Consider the following 27550-nt stretch of genomic DNA (forward strand, 5'->3'; position numbering starts at 1 on the left):
CAAGTCCTCATCTGTTCCCTATGACTCAGTTTGTATCCGTCTACATTCCCAACATTTTGTTCTGCTCTGGGAACTCTCATTACCTCTCCTGTAATGGGTATTTGTTTGTGTTCAAGCTTCTGTATCAAATACTCACTGTACAATCTACCATTTCTGTGATTACCTGTGAATTCTGGTAATTAAAAATCCAATGGAAAAAACACAGACTGATTCAATCTTTATAATTATAACAGCCTTGGAATGAGTCTGGAACTGTGACTTCTCTGTGAGAAAGTACTCAATCCTGTAGCGATAATATTATCCATTCAGGTGCCGAGCTGAGCAAGATAGAAGCCGTCCACACCAGGACCTGAGTTTGTGACATAACGTGACATCATATTGTAAAATAGAAATAACCTTCTGTGCACATATAAACCTGACACTGAAGAGAGATCCCAGTGATGGGGAACTTACAGCAACCGCAAAATAGAAACATTAACCAAAGATGTTGAGAAGGGTCAACATGGCAGCTCTAATCAAAGCCATCCCAACCCTTTGCCTGGAAACTGGATAGTTCAACTGAACAGCTAATGCCCCCTGGGTACTAACACACATTTGGATGGAGCTCCAGGTATTAACACAAGGTTTACATAGACTTCACACTCTCTTCTAGAGATAGACTTGTGTGATTGGGAACATCCCCAGCCAATCCCATATCAATCCATGACTATAATAAGAATATTCTCCAATGTGAGTCCTTCAAAATTGAAATGTCTGAGACATTTTGCTGCAGGTCCACATTCAATCAGAATTCATTGTGTGATCGTGGTTGTCCATCAAATTAAAAACTTCTCAACAGTCTGACAAAATGCTGGAATAAGTCTTCCAATCCTCCAGGTGAATTCTCGTTTACTGGGCTCAGGAGTTAATAAGCATTCTCAAGCAAAAGAACTTCCTGTATTTTCATTAGGGCTTTAATGGAGCAACAAGATGTTACCATATGGAGAGGTCTGCTCAGTGCGGAACACATGCCTGTTCTATTTTGTGTGTAGGACCAGCCAATCTTCCTTAAGAACAACTGTACATGTTAATACATTGCAGGCACTTCAGTTTCTTTTTTCCAAATTGAAGGAGTAGCATTTACTGTTGAGATAAAGTACATTCAGAAGGGGCTCATGCCGCCTGTCATTAGCCAAGGATATCCAGGTAGATTGGGGAGGTCTTGCCCAGTGTTTGAAGCATCCGGTGGATTTCTTTGATGCTGAGTCTCTGCTGGGGCTCCCTCTGCCAGCAACCCAACATGATATCATACAGCTCCTTGGGACAAATCCGTGGTCTCTCCAGCACTCGCCCTTGAGTGATGCAGTCAATCACCTGCCAACAAGCAGTCTGTTAATTTATATTCAGCTCTAGATTACATGTATACTGTAGCCTTGCCATGTGGACACCTCAGTAATTCATTCTAAAGTGTTCCGAATCAAAATCCCCAATTTACAATGTGTTCTACAAGGGCAACACTGGACAGTGGATTGAAGGGCTTCAGTGAACTTCTTCTCTATTCTAACACCTAAAACGTTGTCAACATTAAGCTTGATAAAGTCTTTTCTTTTAAATATCTGAGAGGAGGAATCATGGAATCCTGTTAAAGACATTATTTTTGTTTGGTGCGGAAGTCACACAGTGAAGGAGATTAAAGTGACGATAGTGAATTTTCTGTATACTTTGATAAAGCCAAGGTTTAAGGTCAATATTTGTGGAGAAACGTGTTGAAAATAAAATTCAGTGAAGGATTGGCTTACAAGATGGTGACTTCATTCTATAGCACAATATGCTGACTATTTTCACCAGCTAACTCACTATCACCTCCTTTCCTCTCCATCGGGGGGGAGGGAGGGGGGTCGGGGGGGCGAGTATGTTGGGTTAAATGACAATCAAATGTAATCTGGAATTGGGGTTTGCTGCCTCACAAAGGCAATCAGTAGTAGATAACAACCCCCAATTTCAGTCGGTCAGGGCAATTTTTGAACGGTGTAGGAACATTGTACCTCATTATTTGCCAGTTGAAACCAGGGCTGCTTGCCGTAGGTGAAGATCTCCCACAGAATCACTCCATAACTCCAGACATCGCTCTCTGTGGTGAACTTACGGTACATTATACTCTCCGAGGGCATCCAGCGGATTGGGAGCATAGTGTGACCCCCCACCTGCAACACAAGCAAATCAGGCAAATCAAGCAGCTACAAGCAAGCCCCTCACACTGGATAGCCACTGTTGTTGTAGCCACTGCATTATTCTCTGGCTTTTTTTCACATCGAGAGCATGTTTGGGTTAGCTGGATATCTGACACAAGCTTCACATAGGTATTGCCGTCTTCACAACTATGTCTGACTGGAATGAGCATTCTCTCACTGGAGACACACTCTGCTCACTGAATTCTGGAGAGCCTTATGTGAAGGTTGGCGAGAGTCCTCACTAGGTAGCAAGCAAATAGCAGGAACACCCTGCAAGCTTCTGTGGGCAACACAGCTCAGCATTGCCTCCATCCTCCTGCCCCCAACTTGGACACACACCCCTTCCCACTGAGCGATGGGTCCACCAGTTGGAGGTGCAGAGCTTGAGCAGCAGCTGCTCCCCTCTCTGCATAACAATCAAGGTGGATTCGAGGCCTGTATATATGAAAGGGTGTTTGTTCACAAACTTTGATTCCAGTTAATGCCTTCCAGCAGCTGTCAAACAAAACCTTGACAGTCCCTCATCAGCAATGAGATAACATCAGCTACAGTGTGGTGGTCTATACAAGGACAGCTCATGATGTGCCAGCCATCTTGATTTTCCAGACATTCAAATGCAATGTCGTGACCAGGTTTATTCAACACCAACGGCTTAATTCAGATGCTCGCATCATGAATGGTGGGACAAGATATATATATGTTTATTGGGCTTCTTACTCCCATTAACCCAATTACACCCAATACGTTCCATTTTGGGAGCCACAGTTATCCTGGCAGACAAGCCCCTCTCCCCCAAACTCTCTTGGTCCCAAATTGCCAATGTGACCTGTACCCCGTCTTCATGACCCCCTGAGCTGGTCAGGTAATGGGATGTGGCCTCTCTGGCAGGGCAAGCCCGGCCTGAGCCAAGTGACAAAGCGCTCAAGTGATTCCAGTGTCTACCCTCCCTCTGTGTTAGGGCAGATCTCAGTGTGTGTGTGTGTGTGTGGTGTGTGTGTGTCCGGTTTGTGTGTGTGTGAGGGCAGATCTCACTCCTCAGGTGGGAAGTGCTGTAACACCAACCTCAAACAGCACAGAACTGACAGCAGAGCTGTGGCCAGGAGCTCAAGAGATAGACCTATGGCTCTGATCTTAGTCACTCTTTCCGGTGCAAAATGTTTTGGGAAACAAAATGGAAACTAGACTTCCCCACCCCAGGTTCCTATCATTCACTGCTTAAATACTGTGCATCATTTCCAGCCTTTGTGTCTAAAGACAATGTGTCAAAGAGCTATGTCCTGATAATTACACCTGAGCAGCAACGGCAGCCAATCAGAATCAGCCGAGCGCACTGTCTGTACAGGCAAGTAAAGATCTGATAGGGTCTGCATTCTTCTCTTAGTGACTGGAAACATGGAGCAGACACACAGACCAAGTGCCACAAATAAACATGAATAAACAGCATTGTAGCCATCAACACTGAGGCAGTGGCAATCAATCGAGCTCCATTAAGGTACATTTCAGTAAATATCCATCTCTCTGACAGATTAAAAGGATTTCAGTGGAAAACAAATTCCCTCTCAGGTTGTCTTAACTATTTCAGTACTTAATCAGTCTGGAGCATCACGAGCCAACGTGATCTTCATGCCTGTCTGTAGCTCCGCACATTAATTAATCGATGCTAAAAGTAACCTATCGGAAAGAAGCATGAGCTGTTAACTTGCTAACCTCAAACAGCTCCATCAGTACTTTCTAAAGTCACAAAAATCCTGTCAACTTAAACAAAAACTTGCATTTATATAGCACCTTTCATGTGGGGTAGCGTCCTAGAGAGCTAAAACTGCTTTGTCAGCTTCGAAATTTGGTTTAATCCATCGTTGGTGTGGTTTTGCACAGCTAACCCTGTGGTCTCATTGTCACCGTGTTAGACAGTTACCAAAGTTCTGCTGACGGCTATCGCATTTGTTTACAATTTATTCCGTCTGCTGTAGTTTATGGCGTATCCTCAGGTATCCCCAAAACCCGTCTCTCCTTTCAATCTTGTTCCTTCTGCACACCAATGAATCCTCCACTATATTCATTGCCTTCCTTCATTCCTCAATGTACACCCACTGACAAGGTTACATGGCTTTGCAATACACTGATCAGCCAGTAGGAAAATTGTGCACACACAATTGCAATGCTCATTATTGTGCTAAATTTTGTAATTAAATTAGAGTAGTGATTGTTTTGAGAAAACAGTTGCTGCCTGAGACAAGTATCTATTAATCAAGGAGTCCATCTGTCTACATTCTACTGTATGGAAGCAGAAAGGTCAGCCTAACAGTCCCAGGGATGAATTACGCACCCAGCAACATTTGCAATTTAATGAAGAAATTGTCTTTCTCCTATGGTCAGTTCCTGGCAAAATTTAAACCAATTGTGTGAAAAACAAAATGTTAATATCATCACTGGGAGAGAGTGATATTAATGTATTATTATTTGTGGAACTGGTATCAGTGATATAGAATCTTACAATTGAGCTAGACCATCGCTAACCTACTAACCCTCGTTTTGTACAGTTCAGGAGAAATAAAGTCGAATACTAGTTCAGGAGAAATAAAGTCGAATACTAGAGCCCAGGAACCACATGCATCTCCTCCAGACGTAGCAGGCAGCACTGTGTGCTAATCATTTATAAATTAGGTCATTCTCACCTGCATTAGGTACAACAAATCTCCACGAAATTGCTAGCTCACACTGTCTCTGAGATAATGTGAGGACTGGTGAAGTCTTCCTCTGGGTTTATATTGTTAATACTATCAGTATTGGGCGGGTATATTGTATGCTCTGCAGTGTAGAGTGTCTGGGAGAATTTGAGAGGCAAGTGGGAGAGAGGCAGAGAAAGAAAGGGAGAGACTTGGAGGAGCAGACCAGCCACTCGGGGCAGGGATGCTCTTCCCACTCAGCTCCTGTTAACACTGAAAACCGAAGTCCTAACAAGTTGGCTGATTCCAGTTTACCAGTCAGTGCTTTCAATGGCAAACTATGCAATTCTAGCTGGTGACATTGTAAAATAAACACTGCCCTGAGTTCGATGACCAGAGAAGTGTGATTTGGAAGATGCTACACTGAAGATCAGAGTCCATTAAATCTCAGAATAATTAAATCTGCATGAAGTAATTTAGTATTATATACAAATTGATTTGAGTTGCAGATACAGTATCATCACCAAACAGGCTTTAATTGAGTTGACAGCAATGAATGTGAATAAGAAACGCAGATTCTCTGTAATTGATTTGTTTGAATGAATAAATTACATTTTTCACGCATCAGTAAAACTAATATTAAATACTCCAACAATGACCAATCATTTACTGTTAGAAACACGATGGTTATGGATCTACAGAGACATGACTCACATGCATTGAAATTTCATTAAGTACAACATAACAGAGGAGCTGATGTCATACTTTTAACATTTACCTAAAAGGAGCAACTATTTCCCGATCCGACTGTACAGGATCAGACAGCACATCCTACACCTCCTCCAGCCACTCAGCCAAGGGCAGGCCACCCACCCGCTAGCACCTGCAGCAAAGCCACTTACGTATAAATTGCAGCCTGAAAACAGGCCATTAGCTCCAATATATCTACACCTGAGCAGGTGCAGGTATATTAGGGGTGACTTTCCCCTAAGTGTGAGCCCTGAATACAATATCAACTCAAGTAACAGCAACATTAGAAGAAAAGAGAATAGAAGAAAAAAGAAATTGGGGAAAGTGAAGTGTTCAAAATGCTTTATTTACATTTAGACAGGCTATTGTAGGAGTAGATTATAATGACAGCTACTGTTGGCTGGTGACCAAGCCTCTGCAGTGTCAGTGTTTATTACAGGGTTAACGTTCAGCCAATATTCCCCTGGTAACCCTGAGAATTATAAATATGGTCTTTCATCTCCCAGCGAGTAATAATCTGTGCTCACACTTACCCTGTAATAATCTGTGCTCACACTTACCCTGTAATAATCTGTGCTGTAGACATCTCTTGACATTCCAAAGTCCCCAATTTTAACCAGCATGTTTCCTCCGACCAGGCAGTTGCGGGTTGCCAGATCCCTGTGCACAAAGTGCTGGGAGGCCAGGTACACCATTCCAGAAGCAATTTGTGTTGCAATATACAACATCTGGGAGATGGATAACTCCCCTTTCAGCCTTGGGTGTCCGTCCACCAGGATCATCGCATCAGGACCTCGAGCCCTGCAAGTCAATGAAAAGGGAAATCACTAAACAGTGTCAAAATCTGAGCCCAAGAGATGATGGAGGTTAAACAGGTCTCTCCTTGTGCGGGAGGCAGAGTCTCTTATTGTTTCTAATGTCTGTATGCCAGTCCATATGCCAGTCCGTGTGCCAGGGTAGGGGGTGTATAATGCCAGTGTGCGTGGTACGATACCACTAAAGTGGCAGATTTGTCCAGGCTCCCTTCTTTTTTGCCTGCTTAAGGGATACAGTTTTGGTTCCACTGATATGTACACTTTGAGACACTGCCCTGTGTGAAGGGGCGTGTATAAAAGCAAGTTGTTGGTGTTGGTTATATACAGTGAATGCTTTGTTAATAGTGAGATATGAAATGTCCTAACAATTGTGTGTGTCTTGTGTTGTCATTTCTTTTACCTCACAGATCTTTGTAAAACTTGTAAAGCAATTCCTGAGCCATCTGAACGGAAGAAAGATTGACATTATGGATGTGGCTTGCGTACCTCGTCTTTACGTTCAAAGTTAATAATAATCCTTGCATTTGATATAGCGCTTTTCACGTCTTCTAAACGTCTCTGTTAAGCGCTCTCGCCACTGTTAAGCACTCTGAGATGCTACCCTGGAGGGTGTTATATAAGTGCAAGTTGTTGTTGTCTCAAAACACTTCACGGAATATATTGTAAAGTGAATTGACTGTATATTTGTGTTCAGTAGTTATGGTATCTGAGCCTCCAGCTCACTGCCAGTACTGAGGTGAGAACTCCGTGTAAAGTAAGTACTTTCCCTACCATTCCTGAATTAATTTCCTTTCTAGCATTTTTTTTAATGAAATAATCCCTCCAAAACAATACAATAATAAATTGGTCCTTTTCAATCCACGCCTGTTTGTGGGACACTGCTGTGCGCAATTGGCTGCGGCGTTTCGCCCACAAATATTCAGTCAATTCACTTTACAGTATATTCTGTGAAGCGCTTTGAGATGTCGAGATGCAAAAAGCGCTGTATCAAATGCATGGATTATTATTATTATATTATTATTATATATTATAAATGCACCAGGACACATATACCAGTCCGCACTTACTGTTAAGTTCTGTCCTGTTCATTCCCCACACTGCCTAACCTCAGATTGATAACTGCATAAACTCCAGTCGCTTGCTGAGTGACTTTCCCATTGATTGAAAGCTTGAGTAACAAGGTATTGCTGGCTCACATCCTACAACCCACTCGACTGCACTCCCTGCCATTCGGGCTGATGCCCTCTTAGCCTCTCTGAGAGCCATTTTCTGCATCTTCCCTTTTATCAACAGTGACTAAACAATGTATGGCCATTGTTTCAGTGCCATTGCCATGGCTGCTGGCCAATGAGGGAGTGGATCAGTGACGTGCAGTAGCTTTATGGCCAAGTAATTCTCCTAAACACAATAAACAATAAAACACCAATCTTTTCCTCTGACAACCCTGTGGCTGCTTTGGAACAGATTAGGATAAGTTTCCTGCACAGACATTACTTATTCATAGGTAATGTTCTCTCCCACTCACTACAGATAATATGGCCACCACACAAGGAATCCAGTCTGTGGGTTACTTACAGCAACAGAGGTATTTGTAGCACCGGCTAATTTTAACATTACTCTCAGCTCTTACTCCAGCATTGGGACAACCCAGATATCAAACTGAGACCGATCTGATCTGGCAGTAATGCTGGCAATGGGGAGGTAATTACACTGCAACATAACGGGTAAAAATGATCTCAGGAATATCAAGCTTTTAAGTACTGGTCACACAAATCTCAGTTCAAAGAATATACAATAGAATCATATTATAATAATGTCTCACATAACTCGAGTGCACTGTGGAGCTACTGTTCATTTCAGCACACAAACCATCTGTCTTCCTGCACTGAAATACTAGCTGACTTTAGGTTCTCAGTCACTGTTGACATCTCCTCCTCTCACAATATCAACAGCAATGAGATGGTCTCGAATTCAGTTATTTGTTATCACAGAAGGGGTTGGTGGGCGGTGGAGGACCCAAACCTGCTCTTGATTATAAGGTTGGTTGGAATTTGATAGACTATTGCCTTATTATGAAGTCCTGCTGTACAGCAAAGCACAACTGACACCAGCTCTGAGGCACTGTAAGGCCCATCTTGACAACAAGACTCCAAGCTTGTGTTTGTTATTGTGCTCAACTGTAAAATAGTTATAGCTGTACAGAACCAACACCAGCTACAAGAATAACATTCACTCCAAGCTACTGCCAATAATGCTTTCCCACTGAAGTTACAGGCAGGGAGAGGGGGAACTGATTAATGCCTTTGCTGAAATCTTACAAAGTATAGCAATGCTGTAGAGTGATACCAATAGTTACATGCTCATTCACTAGGAAAACACAATGGATTGTAAACAGATAAACTCATCTCTTGTTGCAAAACATGGAAACAATTATTGACCATTAGATAAGACTCAGTGGAATGTCTCTAATAGGAACATAAGCAGCAGGAAAGGGGATGTGTGAGGAATGTTACAGATCACACTAGGATGAAGCACTGAGATTGGGAACCTGGAACACAAGCCTCGTAGACTGGCCATAATCCTGGCACAAACTCTCTAACTGCAAACCCCTCACTGCCCGAGAGCCTGTCTGCCTTCTCTGGGTCATGGTAAATATGCAAATAAACCTCTACTAAGGTGCAAACTGGCTGTTGAAGCACATCACAATGAAGTTTATCCTGAGTGAACTTGCTCCATATAAACAATCAACAATGAAATAGCAGAGATCTCACTGTGCAAAGCTCTGACAATCGGCACAGTTTGGGAAGCAGATGGTGGCTCTGTGTGTTTGTCATTTAGCCATTGATACGCCAATACTGATGTCTGCAACAAGCTGTTGAGCACTAATCAGAGACCTACTGAACCAATTAATGGATCAATTTATTGTTCTGCTATAAAGGAGGGATGATGTTAAGAAAATGCTTCACTCACAGCAGAAATCAATCATAAAGACATTTTCGGGAAGCTTTGTATAATACACCCACAGATCCAAACGTCATTTAGATTTTAAAGACAAACGTTTAAAAATGAATAACAATATACAGCTGATGTGTGTGAGCACGGGTGGTGATGAAGAAAATTCTGATTCAAGATTAAATCTAAGTTCTGAAATTCTAAGGACTGTAAATGTTAGACTATTTTGTTTTCAAATTCAAGATAGCGCAGAATTCTAGAATGTTCTTAAACCACGTATAATTTGGAAGCCTGTTTCAACAGTTCTTATAATATATAATGAATAATATTATTCCTTGCATTTGATATAATATAATGGTTAATATGCTGCAGAACTGGGGACTGAGCTGAAGTTGGGGTTAGGCTGCAGTAATCACCGAAATACTGGAAAGTGTCAGAGTTCCTGGCAAGAAGCATCTCTGCTTATGGCAATAATCATAAACCACAATTGTCATAACAATTATAATAGATCAATACAAGAGATTAAGAGGATGGTAACTGAGCTATTTTACAATAAAAGTATGTTTAGTTTCCAGAAAAAGTGATAGAATTAATGATGTGTTGTGTTATTGCAGTTTGTGTAATGCAGAAGCCTCTTAATTAGGGCTCGTTGATGTGATTGGAATGTCCTTGTTAATCAAACCCATGACAATGGAGTCAGGTGGAGCGGGATTTAATGGGGGTCAGTGTCATGGCACAGTGACAGGGAACAACACACTCTAACCTGGCAGAAACAGGCCTGGGCTCTGGGCTGCTCTGATTTGCACTATCCTGGCTTTAGGCCAACATTAGAATCCAGTTAAAAAATATATTATTTTTCTGACAATTGTGCTTTGTAATTAAATTATTGCCATAAACAGAGATGCTTCATGCCAGCAACTGTGCTGACACATTATTCCCTCCATTACTCCCGCACATACCGTCACCGCAAGTGCACTTGCTCATTGCGAACCTGGCTGGTGATCATCAACAGTGCCCTGGATTCTAGGAAACTGGCGAGAAACTGCTACTAAATTACTAGGATTGCTGCCTTTCTTCTCCCCCCATTCCATGTTTTATTACAATGCGATTTGCTTCTGTTACTATTGTTAATTATCTCGTCACTGACTCGATGATAGGCTCATTAACATTTTATTCTAACTATGGTACCTACCAACTGGCAAGCTTCCCACTGCTTATCCAACAAGGACCACACTAACCATTAGGTTTTGCCTGGCAGGTTAATAGGAATAATATTTCAGTGAAACAGAGCCTAAACTGTATCAGTGTAAACCACCCTTGCTCTGCTCTGAATCAATGATTGAATCAATAAAGGGTTAGTATTATGTATTCTAATAAAGATGGATCTTATTGTATGATTATCCCAGTCATCACAGCTTCATACTGGCTGAATCTGATTTGTGACAGCACCAATCTGGCACAAATTGCTGAGGAGTTAGCTACAAACAGTCACTACACATAACAGTAATTACAACAATAATAATAATAATCCTTGCATTTGATATAGCGCTTTTCACATCTTCTGGATGTCTCAAAGCTCTTCACAGAATAGACTGTAAAGTGAATTGACTGTATATTTGTGGGCGAAACGCGGCAGCCAATTGTTCTACAAACAGTCGTGGATTGAAAATGACCAATTTATTATTGTTTTTGGTTTCAGAGGGATTATTATTAGGTGTGTGGAGTAAGGAAACTTGCCCAAGGTTTCACCCTGCCTGGAATTGAACCCAGGTATTTCGCTTGCAAGGTGAGTGCTCTAACCACTGAGCTACAGGACTCCACAGCAACTTGCACTTATACATCACCCTCCAACAGGGTAGCGTCTAAGAGCTTAACAGTGGCGGAGCCTGACTCCGAGCCGGGGGGGGAGGGGAGATGGCCATAAGCACAATCAAAGAGGAAGGTTTTCAGGCGGGACTTGAAAAAGGGGAGCGAGGGGACAAGGCGGAGGGACGGAGGGAGAATGTTCCAGAGTTTTGGGGCATAGTGGCTGGAAGAGCGACCTCCGATGGTGCGGCGGAGGGTGCGAGGGACGGTGCCCGTCGAGCGGAGGCGCCAGGTGGTGGATTGGGGAGTGAGGAGGTCGGAGAGGGAGGGAGGGCCTAGGGAGTAAAGGGATTTACCTGTAAAGTGCTTTGAGATAGTTTGTGAGACGTGATAAGATGCTAAAAAGGGGAAATTAGTTTTATTTTTCTTAATCCTTCGCTAATGGACAACCTTTCATCATGTCCACGTTTCATGCTTCCTGTTCCAATGTGAAAGTGGAACATTTATATCCATATTAAACCCCATCTGTCTGCCTCGGCCCATTCTGGAAATTTGTTTTTAAATTAAGCAAACTTACCATGATGCCTTTGAATGATGTTTATTTGGAGGTAGCTCAGTATTCTTGGCACATTTGGTAGCCAGTATTCCATGTGATCCACATTACACACCAGGAACCTCATGGCTGCCCTACCCATCCCCACCTCCTCATTGCAAATGCTCCAGTGTTTGCTCACTGGTCCTCACTTCCTGGGGAAGCTGCTCTGACATTAAATCTTCATTACAGTTTCCCCTGAGCCCTGCAACACCTTAGCACAATTTTACTGCCACTATCAGCATTGTAATACAACAATAACATGCATTTATATAGTACCCAGAGCCTACAGTAACTCTACGTTACTACAACTATATACTGTCTGAGAACTGGGACACAAAAGGCATTTGTACCATTGCAATTCTTTGTAAGTTAGGCCTCTGTTGTACATTATCCAATGACATTAAATTCATCTCAGTGCTGCGAGACTCTGCCCCACGTGAACGGTACTATGTAAACGTGCAAATGCAAGTTGCTGTTGTTGTATCTAATGCTCACGACATTAGCCACAAAATGTAAAGTGCTGACAAAGCGATGTCTGTGAATGGGCTGAAGCTGGTGTTTGTGCTGCTAGAACATGGCTACCTCATTCCATAGCAGGTTAACAGCTCACTCACCTGAGAAACTTATTCAAGTCTCCATTCTTCATGTACTCAAAGACCATGATGAGGGGGTCACCATCCACACACACCCCATAGAAGGTCACAATGTGCTCGTGTTGCAGATTAGTCAGGAGGTGTGCTTCTCGCTGGAAATCCTTCCTCGCAGAAACCGTGCCTTCCTTCAGGGTCTGCAGGTCAGTCACAAGGTAGTCAGTAGATTGTCACACTCACACTCTAGCCAGTACATACATTGTGGTCCTGTAGCCCAGTGGTTAGAGCACTCGTCTTGGAAGCGAGAGACCTAGGTTCGATTCCCGGGTAGGGTGAAATGTTGGGAAAGTTTCCTTACTCCACACGTCTCTGTTTACCTAGCAGTAAGTAGGAACTGGGTTGTTAGTCGATTGGCAGATCACTTTTCCAGGGGTAATAATTAATTCAAAAAACAATAATAATAAATTGGTCACTCAATCCATGACTGCTCGTGGGACTGCTGTGTGCAATTGGCTGCCATGTTTCGGCCACAAATTGTACAGTCAATTCACTTTACAGTATATTCTGTGAAGTGCTTTGAGACGACTCGAAAACCTGATAACGCGCTGTGTCAAATCAAGGTTTATTATTATTATTATTAGATTGTCACACTCACACTGTAGCCGGTATGTTGCCACATATGTGACCTTGTCCCCTCACACAGTTAACTCCTCCCCACACACAGGTGTAGCCCCTCTCCCTCTCACATAGTAAAATAGCCCATGTTCTATGTTGCTTAACTTATACATCAAAACAGTCCTTTAAAGGATACCCTGACTGCAAGAGAGCAAAGTCCGAAAAGGATTGTGGCTCTACAATATAGATGTGATGTGAGTTTGGAGACAAAGAGAAGGGGTTAAGGGAATGCACAACTCATTCGTGACTTGATTTAATCTCCTCTAGAAGAAATTGTAAACTGAAGTTGTGGCTTCCTGCAGACATTCTCTCTCACCTTAACAGCCACCAGAATCTTGTCCTTGGTGGGGCTCAGGTTGTAACATTCAGCCAGAAACACTTTGCCAAAAGCTCCTTCCCCTAGCTCCCGCTTCAGGACAATGTCTCTCCTCTTGACGTGCTGCACGCCTGGGACACCAGAGAAACAGAGATTAATCACAGATGCTGTCTTACTGCAGATTGATTAAATTAACCAATTGAGAACAGATTTTGAATAGATTTTCAGACAGATGCAGAAACTGGTCCGTAAATGGTTGTTTTTACCCTGGTTTTGGCACCTCATACTGTCGGATTCAAAGTAAAGCTCCCTCTACACTGTTTGCCCACATTCCCAGGTCAGGCTCAGTATGGGTTCCAATGAGCAAAGCTCCCTCTATGCAGTCCTATCCAGAACTCCCAGGTCAGCTAAATGATGAGTTAGACAGCGAGTAAAGTTCTCTCTACGTTATTTGATCAATGTGCCTTGCCAGAGCTTAGTGTGTGAAACCAGAGCATCGGACCTAACACTGCATTAAACCCCAGTGCTGAAATCATTATCTCAGTGGATTAGAGAATACCAAAGGCAGCGTTGGTGATCTCTGTGCTTCAGACAACAACTGATAGCAGAATGCTCTCGCAGTAAATAAACTAAAGTTATGCCCTCAGGCTAGATAAAACTTTTGCAATCCCTCACAATATAATATATTATAGATTTGGAGCAGTCAGAGGGGCTGTACATCCTGCAATGAGATTCCTGTCAATCACACAACTGTCACAGTGCAGACAAATCCTCTCTGAATGTAGGAGAGTTAAGTCCCAGCTGATGAAAGAAGAAAGAGTATTAACAGGATGTTTGGGAATCTTAAGACGACCACAGTATTGTTAGACCACGCCTTACATATACATAACATACAAACTATCAGTCATTCCACCCCAAGGTCTTTGGCTAGTAACATTTCCTAAAGTTTCCTATTATAGTGCAAGTGCAGGACATTAGTGACAAGTAAGTTTATAAAAGTGATCAGGCAACGTTGTCCTAACCAAAAGGGCTAAATATGTGGAATGAACCAAAGAAGATAATAAGAGGCAAAGCCACTGGGAATACCTGTCTGTACAGGAAACAAAAGAGATCAGAAGGACAATGTGCCATACTGGGCAGTAAAGGATTTCATCACTTTAATCAGGTACAGCTAGTCCAGTGCAAGAATGGAAATGGCCCAAATCAATAACAGAGCATTCTTCCCACAAAGCCAGCCCTCATGTTTAACCTCAAACACACAGAGAACATTCTGTGACAGACGATTACGATTACCTCTTACTGAGAAATTACACAGAGAGGATTAGCAAGCGACACATGAGGTCAAAGTGAAGTACTTGATGTCAGTAAATATTCTAACATTTGAACATACAAATGAACTGACAGCATTCGGCAGCTTTAATGCACTGAGCGAATCCCTGATGCGTATTGTCGTCTGTCTGGGACCTGCAATCACAGATACAGTACCTTTCCCAATCCTGTACTATCCAATCATATGTTCTGTTCTGCAAGACTTGGAAATTATCTTATGTCAAAGGGATGACAGAAATGATTAACCCATAAAGATAATTAAGTCTGCCCATGAGGCAGCAACAGCGACAGCTGCTAGCAAGTTTCTTTCACTCCAATGTTTGCCCAGCTTCTTCCCACCCTTTGCTGGGACACAGTCAGCAGTTTGCTGCCCTAGGGACACTCGCCCTAGTAACCATTCTTCACCAGTGCAGACAGTGGGTGTTGTCAGATTACAAGCACTTCACAGTTGATCCTGACCTTATACAATATCCCTAGACAAACATTGTCCAGCAGACACCACTGGAGCAGGAACTCGCACAGACAAAAGATGATCCTTAATCCAATCTCTCAGAAAACCTCTACACAGACGCACAGTCGTTTTAAATAATTAAGTAACATCTCCAGAATAATCAGATATTCCCACATCTTTCCTATTTTCCCCTGACCTGCTTCCTACTTCGCCAGCAACAACAACAAATTACATTTATATAGCACTTTTCACAACAGGAGGATACACCGAGGTGCTGAAAGCAGAAAGCAAACATTGTGATTCATCTCTGCATTTACACTCTGGGATGCTACAGTGGGTGCAGTGTTCGAGTTGTTGTTTACCTAGCCTGACACTCCCAATAATATTCCCAGCCACTTACAATACATAAAAAAATACCAAATTACATTTGTAAAGCGTCTTTCATGTCGGGAGGACGTCCCAAATTGCTGAACAATCAGGGATTAGGACCTGAGCGGGGGCTGGGGGGGACGGGGGTAGGGGTGTTGGGGTCAGGGAGGGTAGAGGGCAGAGAGGGTAGGAAGGTGGCCAAAGGCATGGTCGAAAAGGAAAGTCTTGAGGCGTGCCTTGAAGGAGGCAAGGGAGGAAGCAAGGCAAAGGGAAGGTGGGATGGAGTTCCAGAGGGTGGGGGCAGAGAGGCTGAAGGCCCGACCCCTGATGATGAGGCGGGCTGGGCGGGGGACATGGAGCAGGCCAGAGCCTGTTGAATGGAGGGAGCGGACAGGTTGATAAGGGGGTTAGCAGGTCGGAGAGGTAGGAGGAGGCAAGGCCATGGAGGGTCTTGAAGGTGAGGACGAGAATTTTAAACTCGATCCTCTGAGGGATGGGGAGCCAGTGGAGCCGGGCGAGGGTGGGTATGATGGGGTCACGGAGCCTAGTGCGGGAGACGACACGAGCTGCAGAGTTCTGGATGATCTGTAGCTTGTGGAGGGTATAGTTGGGAAGGCCGACAAGCAGGGCATTCGCATAGTCGAGCCTGGATGTAATGAAGGTATGTATGAGGGCTTTGGCGGCCTGAGTGGTGAGGCAGTGGCGGAGTCAGGCAATGTTGCGGAGGTGGGGTTAGGCAGAATGGGTCATGGCACCGATGTGGGGTCGAAAGGAAAGCTGAGTGTCGAACAAGACATCTAGGTTCCTGAGTGGCTTGGTTAGGTGACGTGTGTATCCATGGATGCTGATGCTGCCAGTGCCTGAGGTGGGGAGGCACTGGCGTGAGCCAATCAGGAGAGCCTCGGTCTTGCTGTCGTTCAACTGTAGAAAGTTGGCTCTCTTCGCCAATTCTTTCTTGAAGAAGGACATGGTAGTCTGCTCTACGTATTGATATTCCATGTCAAAAAAATCTTCTGATCTCTGAGTATCATTTGAGCTTTTTAATATTAAACTGACAGCTTTCTATCTCGTTCTCACCATTTAACCCAAATCCCTCAAGAGAAAGGAAAGAACGATGAAAACAAACTAACAGGGATTTCTGCTTATTCACTTATTCATACACAGGAGGTTAAGAGCAGCAAAGACAACATGGCTACTGGCCACGAGAGAACACAAGAGGAGACAAAGTGAAGACAAAGACATTAACCATTAACAGGTGAAACACACTCAAATCTTTGGCATCTTGAATATAAATCTCCAGGCACTGTGGTTCATGTTTGTGTGGCTGTGGTTTCTTTCAACCTACAAAGAAAAAAACACACAGAAAGCACACAGAACATCAAATTAAAACAATGTAAATAAAAAGGGGACTAAAATGACACAGAAAAAAAATGAATTAAAACTTTAACTAAAATCTGACAAAATCCATTGTCACCAGCTCAAACCTGCACAGTTTTTGTATAAACTGCTTTTATTCTGCCTCTTTCAACATGTCTCTCAGGAAATCAACACAAAACTATGTGAACTCCAGACTCTGGGTTACAACAACAATAACTTGCATTTATACAGAGCCCTTCACATGAGGTAACGTCCCACAGTGCTTTCCAGAAATCTACATCCAGAAAACTGCTGAAAGGGAGAGTTTCATGATTTCAAGTCAACATAAAATTCTGAAGAAGCGTATGACTACAGGTGTAAACTCCATTTTACAACCATCCATTCTACTGACACTGTTTCTGCTTGTGTCCCATTCCCTCTGCTCCACCCTTAGTGGCCATGACTTCAGTGGCCACACTCCTAGCCTCTGAAGCTTTTCTCCAGTTGACACTTGTCTTGATAGCTCTCTTCCTACTTTCAAACACCAATCTATTGGACCACATCTTTGGTCACCTTAAATCTCTGCCACCTCTTGCTTGGTTTGCACTGATCTGAATGTTAATGACTTTGTGTGAATACTATAATAATGATCTGTAACTTATTAACTCTGCAAACGCTCGCCAGCAGTGGAGCCATAAATTATACATCATTTGCATTCTGAAGTATTGAAATTTCAAAGGATTTATTATGTATAAATCAAGTAACTTATTTATTAAGGCTAACTTTGAATTTTTAGTTTCTGGCTGTTTCCCTGAAGGACATTCAGCCTGCCGAGGCTTGGAACCATCCAAAGGAAAGGAAAATTACTTCCAGGTTAGATAGGTGTAATAATATTATCGTTAAAGCCTGAGATATATTTATATCTACAGAATAATAACCCATGGATGGGACATGTGAAATTGGACTGTCGACAGAAAAATCAAACCTCTCTTGAACTTGGTCAATCACCATCATAATCGCTTCCGATTTCTTAGTAACACAGGGACAGAATTAGGAGGAAGCCATTTGGCATGTCAAGCCAGATATGCTATTTTATTAAGTTACATGAGACCTTTTAATCACATTTCCATGTTTATTCTCCATATCTCCTAGTACCATTACTTCAAACTATCTATCCAGCTTCCTTGTAAACATTCAATTGATCCTGTATTTATTGCTTTATGTCTCATAATCTCACATCCCTTTGTACAAAGAAATATTTCTGATCTAATTTCTAATCAATTTGCATCTAATTATGTTTTTTGTTTTGTATAGCTCTATGAGAGGAAAGAGTTATCCCTCTGGCTTGTTTCATTATATTGAATATCTCAATCACATCACAAATTGACCTATTCAACTCTAAGGAATATTTTCACAAAAGCTTGTGTATGCTTCCTCAAGTGGATACCTAAAACTGAATAGAATATTCAAAATGAGGTCTGACCAGCACTATACAACTTGCTTTTATATTCACTTTGTTAGTTTAGCATCTCATTAGATTGCTTTCTCTACCTGCAAAATAGCTTTCAATAATTTATGTATTTGGACCCCTAAATCATTTTGATTATCTACCCCTCTCGTGCTTCCCCATATACAATGTAATTATGTCTTCAATGTTTTCCTATATCCAGGTTATATATATCAACCGTGAAGACCTGAGTCCTCAGAACGGTTCTCTAGAGGACACCATTTGTCGCTGCCCCTGAATCAAATAATCTTCCTTTTATCCTACTCTGCCTCCAAACCAATTTTTTATTGATAATTGTTTCACTTTGTCTCTGGATGTGGGTGTCCTTGGCAGAGTTGGCATTTATTGCCCAAATCTGGTTGTCCTGACAAGTTGGTGGGACTTCTCTTTGAAGACTATCTCCAATTCCACTTTATTTTAACTCATAATTTCTTACATGGCATTTCATCAAATGCCTTCTGAAAAATCCAAATAAATTGCATCCATCAATCCCCCTTTATGATCACTTCAGTGGTTCAGTTGAGGAACTCTATTAGATTAATCAAAATACAACCTACCTTTGACAAAACCATTGTCTCCCTCCCAGCTCATATTTTTCCAGCTTCCCAGTTACTCTGTCCCTGATGCCAGTCAGGAACCTCGGCGTTTTGTTCGACCCTGAGCTGTCCTTTCTCCCTCACATCCGCACCACAACTGGCACCGCCTTCCATCACCTCCGGAACATCGCCAGACTACGGCACTACCTCACCCCTCACGCTGCTGAAACCCTGGTTCACGCCTTTGTCACCTCAAGGCTGGACTACGGGAACTCTCTCCTCGCCGGCCTTCCCGCCACCTCCCTCCACAAGCTGCAGGTCATTCAGAACTCTGCAGCTCGTGTACTGTCCCGCACCAGGCTTCGGGACCACATCACTCCCACCCTCGCTCGCCTCCACTGGCTCCCCATCCCCCAGAGGATTGATTTCAAGATCCTCATCCTCACCTACAAGGCCATTCACGGTCTTGCTCCCTCCTACCTCTCCAACCTACTATCCCCCTACCTACCCGCCCGTACCCTCCATTCCTCTGGCTCCGGTCTGCTCCACGTCCCCCGCCCCAACCGCCCTACCATCGGTGGTCGGGCCTTCAGCCTCTCAGCCCCCAGGCTCTGGAACTCCATCCCCCAGTGCCTTCGCCTTGCTTCCTCCCTTTCCTCCTTCAAGGCCGGTCTCAAAACCTTTCTCTTTGACCGTGCCTTCAGCTCCCCTCTCGACTCTCTTCCCCCTCCTCGCTCCCTCCCTTCCCTCCCCTCACCCTGACCATTTCCCCCCTGCTCGGGTCATGACCCAACTGTGCAGCGCCTTGGGACGTCCTCCTGACGTGAAAGGCGCTTTATAAATGGAATCTTGTTGTTGTTGTTGTTGTTTAGTCATTTGTCCACAAGATGTTAAACTCAGTGGACAATATGAGGATATGGTTTGCCCCTTCCTTCCTTTTTGAATAATGACATTCTTGGACACGATTTTTGTAAAATTCAGGACATGTCCAATAAATCTAAGGGTATAACTGATGAAGCCCTTGGTGGCTGGATTGATGTTTGATATCAGCTAAGCCAGTTCAGCATCAAAATTCCAAGAACTCTTTCTTGTTCAGAGAGGGCAATTGATGTGATGTGATGCCAGGTTTCAATCTATCTGGACACAGCACAAATGAAATATCTTTTGTGTACATAAAGTTGGCTTTTTATTTTAATAATTTATCAAAAACAATTTCTGCTAGTATGATGAAGCTGGATCTTCTGAGATTTCTGTTTTGTGCCCAAAGAAGCACTTGATCAGACCGGGTTGAGATTATATTGATACCAAGGAGAGCTCATAGAGAAGTCAATCACGTCTTACTTATTTATAACTAAGTTTCAAACAGCACAATCTTCACGCCCCTTCTTCCTGGTGGCTCAGTAGCTAAAAGGCACAGCAAAGGACAAAACCGTTCACATTAAACCATGCACGTTTTGATCCTAATCTGTGCTGAATTAATCAATGTAACAGGTGAGGAAATGGTTGGGGGCTATAAACGGCCTCAGTAATAATAATAATAATAATCTTTGCATTTGATACAGCACCTTATCATATACTTGAGACGTCTCAAAGCGCTTCACAGAATATACTGTAAAGTGAATTTACTGTATATTTTGCGGACGAAACATGGCAGCCAATTGCGCACACCAGTGTCCCACAAACAGTCGTGGATTGAGTGAGCAAATTATTATTATTTTTAAAATAATTTTTTTGAAGGGGTTATTACCCTCAGAAAAGCGATCTGCCAATGACTAGCAACTGGGTTCCTACTTACTGCTAGGCATGTGGAGTAAGGAAACTTGCCCAATGTTTTGTCCTACCCGGAAATTGCTAATTTCATTACAATTTACAATATCCTCCTGAAATGAAAAGCATTAAATGTAAATTTGTATTGGATAAATTGCCTAAAATAGTGGTGTGGCTGGAATGGCTAAAGTCTGTGTATACCAGCAGCAGGAAAGGAAATCAGAGCTGGGCTGGATAGCAGCGGCTACTGTCTGCTATGAGCATCCACCAGGAAATAGCAAGTCACCATCAGGACAGCATCTTTATGATAAACATGTTTTTGTGAATAGTTACTATATCCTGATACTCTGGATGTTTCTGCAGCTGGTAAATTCACCCACAAAGATGTGATAAGGCACTATATCAAATGCAAGGATTATTTTATTATAAATAAACTGAGACTGAGAACTTGTTTGGTGCCATGTGTGAGGCCTGAAATAGCAGCAATCACACAAGGAAAGTGTAGCCACCAGGAGAAATTATCTCATTATTGCCTCGGGATCTTTAACACCACCTCAACAGGCAGACATGACCTCTGTTTAATGTCTCATCTGAAGGACGGTATAGGACTCCCCCCAGTATAGGACTGGAATGTCAGCTTGGACTGTGAGCTCAAAGTCCAGATTTTGGACTTGAATCCACAACTTTGTGAGGTTATTCCTGTAGACGAACAATATGTGTATTGATTGAGAAGGTATTGGGAAAATCCTCTTATCATTTACCAAGTTGATTTTTTCCTTCTTGTGGTTTGTACAGCTCATTCATCATTGCTGACTGCAAATAGACAATGTTCCCCTCTCTCAGCATTTATTGTGCTGCTGTGTAAACCAGAGTTCAGACAGCAGATGCTGAATTTCACTTTGTCTGCCTGTTTAGTCCTTGCCATTTGATCACAAAAGTACAACATGATGGATCTCTGCTTCACATAATTCCATTGATCTAGTTGTTCCAACATTATGATATGAAATGTACATTAATTAGTAGGTTCGTTACAATTTTTACTATAAAACACTCCAAATTTTAATACTTCAAAAAACCCTGTGAAAACTAATCATAAATTGCAGATAGATGTCAGTAGCTTCCACTTCTGTTGGATGTTTCCTGGTTTTGTCCAATGAAATGTATATTTAATTGCACCATGGTTGATGTTTGGCAAAGTGAATTTTTTTATTTGCATGTGATCGACATCACAATGTTTCTTCACAAAATAACCCTGTGATTATTAAGAGTCAGCTTCTCTTTTTCTAAACCTTTTTGTTAAGAATCACTGAATGTAACATGACATCACTTTCTCTCCCTCAAAAGAATCTCAAGATGTTTAAATATAGAGGAACTTTATTATGAATTTAGTGTCCAACCCTGCAATTGTGCAGCACCCCAAGACCCTAACCTGTGTGAAGGGTCCTATGTAAACACAAATAGTTGATGTTGTTGTAATGCCTCACTGGTGTCCCATGAATCCAGGTTAACTGGACGTACAGAACATACCGGTTTCCTGAGGTAAAACAGATCTGCTTCCTGGGTTTCAGGTCAGATGCCATTTACTGTGTGGACACATGCTAGGGCCTATGTGCTATGTGCTATTTGCTATGTTATGTGCTATGTGTTAATGTTATGTGCTATGTCCTATGTGTTATGCTATGTGCTAAGCTATTTGCTATGTGTTGTTATGTGCTATGTTATGTGCTATGTGCTATGTTATGTGCTATGTGCTATGTGTTGTTATGTGCTATGTTATGTGCTTCGTGTTATGTTATGTGCTACGTGTTATGTGCTATGTGTTATGTGCTATGTGCTATGTTATGTGCTATGTGCTATGTTATGTGCTATGTGCTATGTTATGTGCTATGTGCTATGTTATGTGCTATGTTTTATGTCCTGTTATGTGCTATGTTATGTGTTATGAGCTATGTTATATGTTATGTGCTACGTGCTATGTGTTATGTTATATTTTATATGATATGCGTTATGTTATGTGTTATGTTATATGCTATGTGTTTTTTTATGTGCTATGTGTTATGTTATGTGCTATGTGTTATGTTATGTGCTATGTGTTGTTATGTGCTATGTGTTATATGCTATGTGTTATGTGCTATGTTATGTGCTATGTGTTATATTATGTGCTATGTTATATGCTGTTATGTGCTATGTGTTATATCATGTGTTATGTCCTATGTTATGTGTTATGTTCTATGTACTATGTGCAAGAAGTGTTGCTGATGTTAGTTTTTCTATACTGAGCACAACACTATATTGATATTACTTTGCAATAGAAGTGAAGTCAGCGCCACCCCAAATGTTTGTTTACACTTTGCTTGTAACAGACTTTGTGCTGTTGGACGCAGAGGGGCACATTTTAACGAGGTTTCGCTGCATCTTCAACATACTTCAGCCAGGCTGATTTCACTGCTGAACTGGTGTAATGAAGAAGGAAGTATGTGTTAAGATTCAAGATGATTTTATTCTTTTGTCCAAATTTTTTCTCCCTAAGTTCTTGCTTGAAGGTAATTGTTTAAGTTGCTATTCTTCACTTGTGAACTAGCCAGTGAGTGTCGGCTGTTGGACTACTGTATATCCTCATGACCCAGTGTGGTTGTGTCCTGACCCCTAGCCACACACACATGCTGCCAGCAGAGGTCATTTGAGAGCCACAAATCTATTACCTCGTGGGCTGGAGAAGTGAAGGCCAGTTACAGCAATAATACTCACTGCGGCCAAGTACACAAGAACTGGGAAAAGCATGGCCCAGTGCACCAACCATAAAAGGGTAGGGCAACAGACCAAACAAACACCAATTCATTTGAGTTCAGTACAGGGTTAGCAATCTGGAGTACAGATCTGGTTGAAAGGGACCTGGCCATAGAGGCAATGCACAGCGTATCTCCAGTGATAGAGCGGTGAGATATGAGGAATAATTGGATAAATTAGGTCTTTTGAAAAGAGATGAGAGCCATTACATACTGTGAACCATAATCATGTTGGAAAAGTGACTGAGGGAAAGGAACTTACATGTGTCTAGGTGCTTCCCAAGGTGGTGAGTCTGACGGAAATACTGAGGATTTTCAATGACAGGAATCCTGGTCATTCCAATAATCACAGCATCTGGTCCAGCATCGATTGATGAGGGGGTGATTATTCCATGATTGATGTGATGCAGTGGACTTGCAGAATCCTCTTCACCACTAATCACTGCCACAGGACCTGTCACATAACAAAGCCAAATGGATTTGAGGATAGACTGACAAAAAAGGCCACAACACTCCTATCCACTCACAAACCATCAGCATCTCTCAATACTTCACAAAGCCATTAGCATATATACCACCCGTTCCCACCCAGTATTCGCCATGTACCACCCAGATGAAACTTATTTTTCTTTGAATAGTGCCATGGAATCTTTTAATGTCCACCTGAACAAGCAGAAGGGATCTTAATTTAACATATCATCCGAAGGACGGCATCTCTGACAATGCAGTGCTCCCCTAGGACGACACTGAAGTGAATCATAGAATCTCACAGCACAGATGGAGGTCATTCAGCCCATCGTGTCTGTACTGCTCATCGAAAGAGCTATCCATTATCATCTCACTGCCAAGTATCATCACTGTGTACAACCACTATGCAAAGCATTACCTGTGCACTTGCTAAATGCAGCATCATTCTTCACATCCGCATTGTCAACTGCTGTGTCGCAAGAGATGCCATCGCAGTCATTGAGATACACTGTTCCATATTATCCTACCCAGCACTGAACCCCTGGTGCTGCGGTTCAGCAGAAGCTCCATAGAACAATTGTGTTACAACTCTGTCCCATAATCTTTAAAATCGCACAGAGTCAAATCAGCAATTTAGATTCACATAAGCACATTGTCCCAGGAAGCTCCTGGGATTACGAAGGATTTCAAGCCAATATTATTTGTCATCTAAGAATATCTGAAAAATATGATCATCATTGGGAAATGTACCACTATTACTAAGTCAATTACTACATTTTCCCCAATGAATTAGTGAGAAATTTGTTCACAGTTGTACTTTCTATCACTAGCTGCTGGGATCTTAGTATCCAGTAGCTTCCCTACAAAACCTAAAGTGTATTTACCACAATTGTTCACATCAGCTATTTAACACGTGAAAGCCACAATTTAAATCTACAGTATCGTACTACAACAAATATTTCAGTCTTGATTTTCTGTTCTCATTTACACTATATCTTTTACAAATTACTTAACTCTCACTAGATTCACTAAACTACACCAGCAAATATGAAATAGTATGATAGCAGGAGTAAAATACAAAAGCTAAAGCATGAAGCATCAGCCAACAACAACAACTTGCACTTATATTGTGCCTTCACTCTAGGGTAACCTTTCGAAGCTCCATGCCATCAGCCTCAGAAACCACAGAGTTCTTCTCAAGAGCATCTTCACTGGATTCAGAGGCCAAGTCGAGGCTCCCCATTCCACCTTATGTGTTATAACATTTTGTCTTACATAATGTTTAACTGTAGAAAATTCCTAAAGTCAGTATTAATTAGGAAGCCGTTTTTCTGCAATTCAGCCAATTTGTTCCATCCAGCACTGAGCCACTTGCCTTGCCGTGAAGTTGGCTACAACAACGACAACATCAAGATTCCATTTATAGAGCGCCTTTCAAGTCGGGAGGACAACAACAACAACAAGATTCCATTTATAAAGCGCCTTTCACGTCAGGAGGACGTCCCAAGGCGCTGCACAGTTGGGTCATGACCCGAGCAGGGGGGAAATGGTCAGGGTGAGGGAAGGGAGGGAGCGAGGAGGGGGGAAATGGTCAGGGTGAGGGGAGGGAAGGGAGGGAGCGAGGAGGGGAAAGAGAGTCGAGAGGGGAGCTGAAGGCACGGTCAAAGAGAAAGGTTTTGAGACCGGCCTTGAAGGAGGAAAGGGAAGAAGCAAGGCGAAGGCACTGGGGGATGGAGTTCCAGAGCCTGGGGGCTGAGAGGCTGAAGGCCCGACCACCGATGGTAGGGCGGTTGGGGCGGGGGACGTGGAGCAGACCGGAGCCAGAGGAACGGAGGGTACGGGCGGGTAGGTAGGGGGATAGTAGGTTGGAGAGGTAGGAGGGAGCAAGGCCGTGAATGGCCTTGTAGGTGAGGATGAGGATCTTGAAATCAATCCCCTGGGGGATGGGGAGCCAGTGGAGGAGAGCGAGGGTGGGAGTGATGTGGTCCCGAAGCCTGGTGCGTCCCAAGTTAAATATAATTCAGTCTTCAAGACTAAATTGAAGGCATTTCCATAATCCTGAATGTCTTTAAATTAAATTACAAGAGAGAAAATGGTTCTCCCAGTCGGGGAGAGCGAATGCCAGGCTTCTAGTGCTTGTTTGCAATGCAGCCTTTCAGAAAACAACAACAAAGCAAAGCAGACCAGGACAGAAATCAGCCCTGGCAATGTATGTGACTGCCTTTTCCCAAAACAATACTGCACTGGGACATTAGTCAATGAGAGTAAAATCAATTGGCAAAATGATGCAGCGCAACACTTGGTCCTGGCCAAGGTTAGAAGATATCAGATATCGATAGAATCACCTATTAACTCAGTCATAGAAAAAATAATAATAAACCTTGCATTATGTTTTTGAAATGTCTCAAAACACTTCATGACTGTATTTGGAGATGAACACAGCAGCTAATTTACGCACAGCTAATTTATGTCTCACAATCAGCTGTGAAGAGAACAGACAATTTTACTAAGGAATTGTTGGACAGGACAATAAGGGAGAAACTCCTTCTCTTTTTGAATGGAACCACAGGATCTTCACCATCGATTTAAACAGACAGACAGGACCTCAGTCTAACATCATGTTTGACAGGGCAGCACTTCTCAGCATTGCCTACATCATGATGTGGGTCCTTGAACCTCAAAGTCAAATATTCTGACTCAAAGAGTGTAACTGAGCCAGGCTAACACATCAAATGGTGATGAGAATCAGTTAAACTGCAGCTTTACACAATCAGAACGTAATTGGGTTTGAACATTTTATTCAGGGATTATTTGTGTTAGTAATCTTACAGAAACAAAGTAATAGCAATCAGTACTATAACAGAAAGATTGAATTCATCCAATGGGGACATGCAATTCAAGCACTGAGGAGAGATATAGGAACATGGCATTCAATAGGTTTAATTATCAATAATTAGTGTTTACTTATCGGGGAAAAACTCAAAGTTAATTACCTAGAATTATGTTTATTTTGTTTCATTCAAATTGTTCCTGAATTCCAACTATTTAAATTTGCAAAATGTTATAGATGTGTGAAATGTTATTGTGTAAATTAGGTTCTAGCAGATGGAGAGGGTGTGTTAGAATTAGTGAATTCTGGCCATTTATAGATTTTTGTAGAATATCATGTCTAATCTGGTGGTAACGAAACCAATGGAGCGATCCCTTATTATCCTAATTTCAAGCACTTTCCCATACTCTTTTATATTCTTCCTCTTCAAATGTTTATCCAATTTCTTTTGAATGTTGTTAGGGCCAGTCGGTCTGAATACAGCTTGTGGCAAAGCATTCTGTGTCCTAATAAACCTCTACATGAAAAGTTTTCTTCTATTCTCCCTCTTAACTCTACCATATAAACACAGGAGTTTAAATGGAGCACAAAGCTTTCGGCAATCCATGACTCTGCAGACACAGTACAATATTAAAATTAGTTTACTGTAACAAATTAAATTACTGTTGTACATAATTCCCTAAATTAGCCACGCACAATTGATAATAATGTTCTAGCTGGAATGTCTCAAGTAAGAGCTAAAGCTGGGGTGTATCTATTCTATGGCTACCGTCTTC

General features: G+C 42.3%; 1 protein-coding gene across 1 annotated transcript in view; it reads right to left on the minus strand.

Annotated features, from left to right (window-relative positions):
- Positions 1 to 810: 810 nt before the first annotated feature.
- ntrk3a (neurotrophic tyrosine kinase, receptor, type 3a) overlaps positions 811 to 27550 on the minus strand; it is a 150142-nt gene continuing 123402 nt past the window's right edge. The window contains exons 12-17 of the mRNA XM_042343066.1: positions 23739 to 23930; positions 13376 to 13506; positions 12409 to 12581; positions 6187 to 6427; positions 2025 to 2183; positions 811 to 1353 (exon numbers count right to left, since the gene is read on the minus strand). Coding sequence (XP_042199000.1) covers positions 1168 to 1353; positions 2025 to 2183; positions 6187 to 6427; positions 12409 to 12581; positions 13376 to 13506; positions 23739 to 23930 — 1082 coding nt within the window. The 3' untranslated portion in view covers positions 811 to 1167. The remainder of the gene's footprint in view (positions 1354 to 2024; positions 2184 to 6186; positions 6428 to 12408; positions 12582 to 13375; positions 13507 to 23738; positions 23931 to 27550) is intronic.

The sequence above is a fragment of the Callorhinchus milii genome, unplaced genomic scaffold (assembly GCF_018977255.1).
Source record: "Callorhinchus milii isolate IMCB2004 unplaced genomic scaffold, IMCB_Cmil_1.0 Scaffold22, whole genome shotgun sequence".
Lineage (NCBI taxonomy): Eukaryota > Metazoa > Chordata > Chondrichthyes > Chimaeriformes > Callorhinchidae > Callorhinchus > Callorhinchus milii.